Below are 10,704 nucleotides of genomic sequence, written 5' to 3' on the forward strand. Positions count from 1 at the left end.
GATAAGTAGTGTCTAATCTCCTGCTAAATAAACTAAACAAAGTGTACTAATAAAGCATTTGCATAACAACTGTATGTCAAATTATATTACAATTTTGCCATTAATTGTGTAGAAACACATAAATCAGCTTGAGAATGGCCTCAAGTAGAATGTCTGGATTTTCTAGTAATTACGATAATTACAAAATGCCGTAAATGTACCTAAATATTCATCTGGTCATGTGATATAAAAATGGCTGGCACTATGAGTTAACCCATGTAAAATAACACCTCTATATAAAATAAACAGCTTTTATTAGGCTTCAAATATGCCTAGATTCTTCATCACATCCGCATGTTCATCATGTATCTAAAGAAATGTTTTTTTTTAATGAAAGGAAATGCAAGGTTTGTATGCCAGATTAATAACTGTATCAGTTATGCAGTAAAGCTGTTCATAGTTAAAAATGAAAGCATAACCTTAAGTATTCTTCTTTTACCTCGATAAAAGGTTGTTTACATAGGTGTAGATAGGTAGGGACTGATAGATTCAATTCGTTTGCCTTGAACAAGGCTGTTAGCAGTCCTGAGAAGGAGACGCATCAGAAGAACAGATTGCTTTTACTTTAACAGATTGCTTTTTGCTTTTAATATTGACTAACAGGGTTTATAAAATGTCAACATGAACAATAGGTGAACAGAATAACGGAAGCTTCTGACAATGTAATAATTATATTCTTGGAACGCTGTCATGTGAGTCCTAAACTGGCAACCTGGAACAACCTGCTTAATAAAAGGTTATTCAACGATAATTTTTTCGATTTCATTCTGACAGGATAAATATTTTTTGTAACTAATGAATCTGGAGGGCCTTTATGCAATGTTAGTTGCCTCATTTTGCTCTGAAAAATAACTTTTCATAGTGCTAATTGTCTGACCTCTTTCAGCAGACACATATTGCAAAGTGGCAATCAGCCTAATGAAATACATTGGCAGCTGCAGTATTGAAAGAGAGAAAAAGAGGAGTGTGTGTGTCTGGCTTTAATGGTTTGTGAAGGTTTGAATTACTCTTGTTAAATCACTTGATTTTTTTTTTCCCCCTGTCGATTGAATTTGTAACAAACACTTAATGTGACTGTTCGGTAATTACTTCTTTGTGCATGTAAACTGTGTCCCATTGTATCAAGTGCATGAAATAGAGTTACCTGTCAAAGCTATCTCTTGCCCAGTGGAAAAATGCAGCGTCCCACTGATCAGAAGTTCAAGTCCTACAGATACCAGATGCTGTAGTCAGATGCCTCTGGAGATAAAGTGTAGGCTGTTATCTTGCCTTGGCTGTAGGTGACAAATACTGAAGCAACTGAGAAAACGTGCTGGCCTCAGCTTACAACACAGAGTTCACTCAATTCATTGTGCAGGGTGTGCAAGGGCAGTTAGTTTCATCCTACAGTTAGTGTTGTTAATTTATTGTTTTTGAAAGAAGTCTGTCATATATTAATTAAGGATGCATTAATTCAAAAATAAAGTAAAATAGTATGATATTTCTGCTCTTGTGTGATCACAAGGTCTTGTTTCTATTCATTAACTTGCAAAAAAATATGTCTTTAAATTTGACTGATTGCGAATCTGCTGTGGTATTGGTTTTATTATTTACTTATTTATTTATTTATTAGCAAACTGATTGATGATTCATTTTTGATTCCTATTAGTATTGCGTAGCTGCATATCTGCTGATTGCTGATAATCAGTTTTGTGTTGTAGGATCGTCTGTATTACGTCATGGAGTACGTGAACGGTGGTGATCTTATGTTTCACATCCAAATCGTCGGCAAGTTTAAAGAACCGCATGCAGCGTAAGTTTAGCACTTCTCTTCTGTAATAATTCTCTCAAAAATGAGCATGTGCCGAAAATGTACTCATCCTCAGGCCATGCGAGATGTAGATGAGTTTATTCTTCATTGGAACAGATTTGGAGACATTTATTATTACCTCACTTGCTCACCACTGGGTCCTTTGCAGTGAATGGGTGCCGTCAAAACGAGAGTCGAAACAACTGATAAGAACATTACAATAATAACCCACTACTATTGCTTGTTTTTTCACTTTTTATACTGTTTAAGTACCGCTCGGTCCTGTTTCTAAGTTCATCTGTTTGGCATCATTCTGTCATTCAGTGGAAGGATGTGTGTTTAATAGAGTTAATGAGAGATTTTTCATGTTGGCAGGTTCTATGCTGCTGAGATCGCGGAGGGTCTGTTCTTCCTGCACAACAAAGGCATCATATACAGGTACTAGACATGATGACAGTCTCCCTCCACAAATACACCATATGTTACAGTCACTTAATATTCTCTCTCTTTCTCTGGTCTGCAGAGATCTAAAGCTGGACAATGTCCTGCTGGACAGTGAAGGACACATAAAGATAGCAGACTTTGGGATGTGTAGGGAAGGCATGATGGAAGGGGACACCACTCGGACCTTCTGTGGCACACCTGATTACATCGCACCTGAGGTCTCCTTTACTCCATCTCCATCCTTGTGCTCCCGTCTGATTCATCTTCTCTTCTTCATGACCTCGGCTCTGTGTTTACGTGAACACTGGGTGGATGTGCGCAGTCAGCACATGTCTGCTTGTATGTGTGTCTACATGTCTCTGTGTGATTTCATTTAGGTTCACTGCGGTGTTTACTACACGGCGACATGACGGACATCCCGCTCAAGTGATGTATGTGCTAAATCCTCAATGTTTGTGTTTCGCTGTGTGACGGAAAGGCGATGTGAATGTGGGTCTACTGAAGCCCAGTATGTGTCAGTGCTGTATTAACCCAGCAGTTAAACTGGCTCACATTGATCACATTATATAAAAAAAAGAGAGAGAGAGAGAGAGAGAAAGCCATTGATCTTTGTGTCCCTGTCATTTTGAAAAGATGCAATATGTGTCCCTGCAGGCAAGGAAATTAATCGCTCTTTCTCACGCTGTGACACACACACTCACAGCTGACACAGACACACTGGCATATTTATTGTGTAATTATCTTTAATATGATTTTCATGAGCTTATCTGCACATTGAGAGGGCTGTAATAGCATCCATCTAACCCTGTAATGGGAATATTTCTAATTTATATGATTTTGAGAATATAACATTATGAAATAACGACGTATTTAGTAAGGATGGGCAAAATTTATTTAAGTTTAGGAGTTGGAATGTGAGTTTAATTGGTCACATTCCAAAGGATGTTAAATTGGAATGATGGGAAGTGTAATTTATTGAATTACAATTCAAAGAAATTCAACAGTAATGAACAGAGGACAAGAACAAACTTACCTTGAGCTCTTCTTGAAGTTTCCATGTTATCATCCTGCTTCATGTTGTTTGGCTCCATTTTGAAGAGTATTCTGTGAAGTATCTTCAATAAATGTTATATTAAAATGTGTAATTTATTGAATGTATTTAAGTGCCTACTGTACACTCTACCAAAGTTTGGGGTCTGAAAGTTTTTTATGTTTTTGAAAAAAGTCTCTTTTGCTCAGAGTAAAAGCAGTAATATTTTGAAATATTATTACAGTTTGAAATAACCATTTTCTATTTTAATAAATCGCTGTGCTGCAAAGCTGAATTTTAGGTAGCCATTTCTCCAGTCTTCAGTGTTACATGATCATTGTAATGTACTGATTTGCTGCTTTAGACACATTTAATTTTTTTACTATTATTAGTTTGGAAGTTGTGCTGCTTTTTTTTCTTTTTCTTTTTTTGATGCATTTATTTGAAAAATACATAATTTGTAGTATTATAAATGCCTTTATTCTCATTTTTGAACATTTTAATGCATCCTTGCTGGATAAATGTATTTTACAAAAATCTGACCCCAAACTTTTGAATGGTATTTTGTCATATTCAAATTAAAATTTTAAGGATATACATATTTAGGAAATTCAGTATATGTAAATGCAAATATAATAATAGTAATATAAATTAAATTGCATCAAATTCTAATATCATCTAATGTTTTCAGAAATATCACTTTTTTTTTCTACATGATAGCATGTTTATTGGTGATTTATATTAAATGCAGTTATATTGAAACTTAATTTTACTTCCTTAAATTCAAATTATAATTCTGCATCCTGTTTGCTAAGAATTAAGTTGGAATTCAAAAGGCATTTTTAAATGAACACATTGGAAAATCTCTGCCAATATAAAAAAAAGAAATGGTTCTAACAGATTTGTGTTGTTTTCAGATTGTGGCGTATCAGCCGTATGGTAAAGCAGTGGACTGGTGGTCATATGGAGTCCTGCTCTATGAGATGCTGGCTGGGCAGGTCATTTTTCATCCTGTGCTTCTCTGAGCCTTTAATTTTGTCCTTTTCTCAATAGATCTTCATCCCCGGCACACTCTCCCTCTGTCTCTCTCTTTTCATCAGCCTCCTTTTGATGGCATAGATGAGGAGGAGCTGTTTCAGTCCATCATGGAACAGAGCGTTTCATATCCGAAGAGTCTCTCTCGGGAGGCTGTGGCCATCTGCAAAGGGGTAATCTACTTGATGTTCTTTCATCTCTGCTGCCTACATACTTTGCTTACAGTGCATGCACAGGGCAATCTATCCCATCTTTAATACTAACACAACTTCTAAAAGTTTACTTAAATTAGCATACAATTGAATTTCCATCCTTTCTGTATCTCTGTTTTTCTAACATTCTTTCTCCATCTGTTTCTCTCCCAGCTCCTCACCAAGAACCCTGCTAAGCGTTTGGGTGGAGGAGAGGATGCAGAGAGAGAGCTGCGGGAGCATCCTTTTTTCCGCTGGATAGACTGGGACCGACTGGAGAGACTGGAGATACAGCCTCCCTTCAAACCCAGAACTGTCAGTATCACCTATCACAACACCTGTCTCTGTGTGTGGGTCAGGCTTTACCCCAGAAATGCCCCACAAATAAAAACTTCTGGATTATTAAACATGCTCAATAATGTCTTTACGAAAATGTACAAATATAAAAAGCTTGGTGTCATGATTTGATTTTGGGGTAGGGGACACCAAAAAAATAAATGTCTACATAAAAACAGTAGAAAAAAAAAAAAAGTTTATTAAATGATAAGTACGGGTGGATTGGTAGATAGACAGATTGATTGATTGATTGATAATGTTATATGATAAACATTATATAATAAGCTTCCATTTAGGGACAACTACTGGGGATAAATCTTTCATTCATTCATTCAGTAATTATCATTCAGGGCATCCAAGATGTAGGTGGCTTTGTTTCTTCAGTAGAACACAAAAGATTTATAGCTTAAACCATTGCAGTCAATCAGTCTTATAATGTACATGGATGGGAATCGCGGCTAAAATATACAATAAACCAAACAAAAAAAAAAACATATACAAAAAAAACAAAACAAATTAAACCCAGCGGCTCTTGATGATACATTGAAGTGTAAAGACACAAAACGATCAGTCTGTGCAAGAAACTAAACAGTATTTATATTGTTTATACCTCTGAATCACGTAATGTCAGAACTGTTAGAACTCTCCTGTGCATATTCCCAGCAGCAGGTGCGTGAGGCATCTTCTTCTTGCTTTATGGAAGATTGCATTACCAGTGGTGTATAAAGTACCTGAAAGTAATACTCAAGTAAAAGTAAAGATATCTTACCAGAAAATGACTTTGGTAGAAGCTGAAGTCACTGTTTAGAATATTACTTGAGTAAAAGTCTTAAAATATGTGATATTTATTGTACTTAAGTGCGAAAAGTATTATTTAAAATCTTAAACATACTTAAATACTGAAAGTAAAAGTACAAGTAAATGCACAATAGAAAAGAATCAAATAAAAATATATGTAAAAATGTTCATACACAACTTGAGTAGTAAGATTGTGTTCAGTTTTAACTATTTCTTTCATTTTGTATTTTGGGGAAATAAGAAGCATTTCATCTGTTATTTAGTGTCTTTCATTCCAACATAAGAAAACATTTTTGGAATCTGCATCTGAAATACCATTTAGCCTACAGTTTAATTTATTTCAGTGGGGACATGGATGAATTAAACCTGCGGTTACAGATGCATAAATAGGCTTAATGTTTAGTTTTTAACATAAAATGTTGAATACTGATATTTGATAATTATTGAAAACATGAAAAAAAGTTGAAATGTTAAATTAAAACGGCTGATTCATTCAGAAACAAATAATTTGACCCGATTTGACCGTGTTAATGAGTGAATCACTGAATCGTGTATTCAACCGATTTGTTCAAAATGCTGATTCATTCATTAAGTAAACACCGATTTACTGAACTTGTATAAAATTATTATTAAATGTGTTCATGCATCTGGAGAAATACTCCATGTGTGAAGTAGATTAAATTACCTAGGATTACATTAAATTATATAAATAAGCATACAGAATCATTTTGCGATCTACAAATTTAGAATGCCAGAAATTTTGAGTTTTTATAGACTAATAAATCAATGTGCGTGCACTCTGTTTGTGATTTGTTAATATAGCCTACTTAACAATGTCAGATTGCTCATCATTACAACAACATTTAAAATATTATCGCAGACGATGTTGTAAATCGCACACCCCTGACTCGACTTGCGCGGCACACACTTTTTTGCACGTGAGCAAAGGTGTTTTTATGAGTCTAACCAGCAAAAGCCAGACCACTGATTCGTTAAACCTGCTTTCCTGCAGTATGTGTTCTTCTGACCATTTTGTAGTAAGTAACTAATTAGGGGCAATGTATCAGAGTAAAATTATACATTTTAATTAGGAAATGTAGTGGAGTAAAAGTAAAAGTTGGCTGAAATATAAAAATATAAAAGTAAAGTTCAGATACTCCCAAAAATACTTAAGTACTGTAACAAAGTATTTTTACTTTTTAACATTACACCACTTTGCATTACCGCCATCAATCTCTCAAGATTGACTGCGAGCTTCTCCTTCTGTCCATACGGTGACACAATCGTTAGCCTATTTTTTTTTACAAAAACTGCTTCTACGGGGCCATAACGTAAGATACAAGGTAATGGGGCCTTTTATACATTTTCGTGTTTCTTTAGAAATAATTAATGGAAAAATTGAGTCTTTAAATGCCTCAGATGTAAAGTTATTCACTGTCAAAGTGACACCAAAATGAATGGGAGTCAATGGAATGCTAACAGCAGGTGGGGGTCCGCTAGCCAACGGCGGCGCCCAGGGCTGCTTCAATAAAATATGAAACCCTACCCCCCTGCCGAGAACGCACACAGGAGAGTTCTAACAGTTCCGACATTGCTTGAATCAAAGGTAATCTCATGTCTATTTTTTTTATTTATTGTATGTTTTAGCCGTGATTCCCATCCACTTACATTATAAGAATGATAGACCGCAACGGTTTGAGCTAAAAATCTCCGTTTGTGTTCTACTGAAGAAACAAAGTCACCTACATTTTGGATGCCCTGGGGGTACTTCTCTTGGGTGAACTATCCCTTTAAAGGGGTAGAATTTGCTTGGGTTAAAAAAAAAAAGATAATTAAATTATAGATATATAATATGTATTATACATTTTATTTCACAGCAAACACATTAGCTTTTCATTTACTTATCTTTAGTACAGTAATTATAATTAACTTTACATAGAATCAGCAGAAGTTGTGGTATTTCCTCATTTTCTTATGGAGATAAATGTTGTACAGTACTGTGTGTGTGTGTGTGTGTGTGTGTGCTCTTGTTTTTGTGACATCAGGATGCAACTGTGTATAATGACATGGGTATGACACAGGTATTAAAAGGAGAGGGTGACTTATGAGGACATAACCCATGTCCCCATTTTTCAGAACGCTTATTAAACATACAGAATTAGTTTTTTTTGAGAAAGTAAAAATGCACAAAGTTTCCTGTGAGGGTTAGGGTTATGTGTAGGGTTGGTGAAGGGCGATAGAATATACAGTTTGTACAGTATAAAAACCATTAAGCCTATGGGATGTCCCCACTTTTCACAAAAACAAATGTGTTTGTCTGTGTGTGTGTGTGTGTGTGTGTTTACCCGTAGCCATTTAACTGGAAGTATATTAATGTGCTCTGCCTGCTTCTCCTTATTATTTTCGGCATGCATTACTGGTGTTGTCTTGTAAAGACGGAAGAACCAAAATAAACCTGACCCTTATTGCCTGTAGCTCTTTGCCCATATTACTCATGCTAATCTATGTGGATATTATGCTGTGTGAATGTATGGGAGCACAGCAAATAATTAGAGGTGCTCTGAGTTCACAGCGCTGAACTTACGTCAACAGCATCCACTTAATTTGCTTGGCATTTAATAGAAATAAACGTAACCCAGCTGATTCTATTTGTCATTCCCACAGGGAGGCAGAAAAGGAGAGAACTTTGATAAGTTTTTCACATCCGCCCCCTCCGCCCTCACGCCATCTGACCCGGATGTTCTCGCCGCTATAACTCAAGAGGAATTCCAAGACTTCACCTACATAAACCCGGAATTTCCTCCCTCACCCCTAACAGCTGTCTGAGAAAACCTCAATCAATCCACACCATATTTTCAATTTCTGCTCCTGTTCACAATTTTAACAATGGTGACCAAAAAAAAAAAAAAAAATTATGTGTAATTTGGCTTCAGCTTGCTTACAATAGGTCTCAATTAGACCAACGATCACCTTCTGTATCTATACCATGCGGATTTTAATCATCTTAACGGTAAAGCAAACTAATCATTAATAATATTTAGCCAGTCCACTCTGAGAGTATCAGCCTGAATTATTTAAGGGTCATGAATTCATGCTATTATCTCACTAGACAATAGGATCTTATTGGATATGCCTTTGGATGCTAGTAGTTGCCATGACATAATTATATCTGAGTGCACTATAGAAACCAGCATGAACATGATTTGCCCCATGTTTTAATGTTCACTTCAAGCTGATTATTTAATCTCAGATTAATGAGTAATGAGTGTCTGCTTGTCTTTGTGTAAGATCCTGTTTGCTCTGGTTTGGTTTAGGTAATTAAATATGTGCAGACAGGTAAGCAGATACTGGTAATACTTCCATCTAGCAACTGGTGTAGAAACTCTGCGTTACGATTTAGGAGTCAAACACATGACAGCTAAATGCAAGAAAAAAATTTAAAGAAAGAAAGATTAATGCTTCAGCATTTAAACTACTTGTTTGTGACATGAATGTTAAGAGCAGATACTCAATATCTCTGTAGATGTGTTTCTCTGTAGAATTTAATCCAAATATGATTCTATACAGACTATGAACGTTTGCATCATCTTAGCATTTTACAAAAATAAGTCCTTGGGATCGATGTTATTAAAACAAATGACTTTATGTAAAATACAAATTCAGATATTTATGATTAATCCATATATTTATATGCATATATGTATAAAGTATGTGTATTATGTATTATAAAATATATATAATTTTAATTCAGAGATTTTTTATGAACATGTTAAACCATATCATCGATATAAAATACAAATGTTGATGTAATCACAATGTTTTGCAACCTAGTGTGAAGAAAATGTGGTTCCAACCTTTGAAACCAAAATTTTGTTTATAGTGCATAGCATTGCTAAAAATTTAAGTGTTAATTATTATATAACCAAACTGGTCTCAAAACAGCTTTCAAAATATAAGATTTTAGTGTTATTTGTGTGAAGCTAGTATGAATATGGTTATTTAGACACTGTGAGATCTTGAGATCAGCGTGCAGTTGTCTTTGCATAGTGAAAAATCAGGATACCTGATCTGGACCCCGAGTCTGCTCCCTGACCAAAATGTCTGTCTAATACAACTTGAAAGTTGCACTGATGACAAAATACAGAAAAGTGGGAACATTTCATGCACTATGTGGGAAGGACAGTTTAAGAGGATTGAAAGGTTAGGTAAAAAGAGATGTGTGAATGCGGAATGAAGGGGACTGAAATGTATTTATTATTTGAAAAAAAAAAATTATGATCACTGCTTGATACTGTTCAACATTTCCCAGCCTTTTATTTATTTGCTGATATTGTGGTTATGAAAATGGGATACTTTGTAAATCAGTTCTGCTCCTGGAGATTGACTGTACAGTACATTTTTGCAGATTGGTTCCAGCAACAGCAAACCTGCCAAATGTTCAGTTGAGCCCAACCAGTGAACAGCTGTGCTTGTTTTTAGGTTGGAACTAAGCTCTGTAGGTAGATCTACAAAAGCTACTTAAATATTAATGTACTAATTAGTGAAAAAAAAAACTCCATGTATTGATTTAGTTATGCTATATGCTGTGTCTCTGTTTGTTTCCAGTCACAATAAACGATTCAACCTCAGTATCAAAAATAATTTGGTTAAGTGTTGTAGATAGATAGATAGACAGATAGATAGAAGCATTGCATAATGATTTTGTATTGAGTTGTTTTGTTTTGTGTTTTCAAAGTGCGAAAATAAAATAGATGACTTAAACAGAGTCCTTTTTTTATGTTCACTCCATCCTTCACCTGTTTGGCCTCTTCTCACTGGTCACATCTCTGGTGTCTATGTTGGTGCTGATGAGATGGCAGACCTTTATGCTCATCTCTAAATCTCAAGACTTTCTCTCTCGCTGTCCCGTGGGCTTGAGTGATATAACAGGATACCCTTAGATACCCTGCCTATTAAAAACTACCCTAACCTCCTTACTGTAACTGTCTTCATTTCTGTCACTCCTCTTTATTTTTATTAATTCCCCACTCTGGCTTTCTTTT

General features: G+C 35.3%; 1 protein-coding gene across 1 annotated transcript in view; it reads left to right on the forward strand.

Moving 5' to 3' along the window:
* prkcg (protein kinase C, gamma) overlaps positions 1–9,346 on the forward strand; it is a 29,931-nt gene extending 20,585 nt beyond the window's left edge. Inside the window, exons 11-17 of the mRNA XM_026284472.1 lie at positions 1,740–1,831; positions 2,204–2,266; positions 2,352–2,490; positions 4,220–4,300; positions 4,403–4,510; positions 4,703–4,843; positions 8,327–9,346. Of these exons, the coding sequence (XP_026140257.1) occupies positions 1,740–1,831; positions 2,204–2,266; positions 2,352–2,490; positions 4,220–4,300; positions 4,403–4,510; positions 4,703–4,843; positions 8,327–8,488 (786 nt within the window). The 3' untranslated portion in view covers positions 8,489–9,346. The remainder of the gene's footprint in view (positions 1–1,739; positions 1,832–2,203; positions 2,267–2,351; positions 2,491–4,219; positions 4,301–4,402; positions 4,511–4,702; positions 4,844–8,326) is intronic.
* The last annotated feature ends 1,358 nt before the right edge of the window (positions 9,347–10,704 follow it).

The sequence above is a fragment of the Carassius auratus genome, chromosome 16 (genome assembly GCF_003368295.1).
Source record: "Carassius auratus strain Wakin chromosome 16, ASM336829v1, whole genome shotgun sequence".
Lineage (NCBI taxonomy): Eukaryota > Metazoa > Chordata > Actinopteri > Cypriniformes > Cyprinidae > Carassius > Carassius auratus.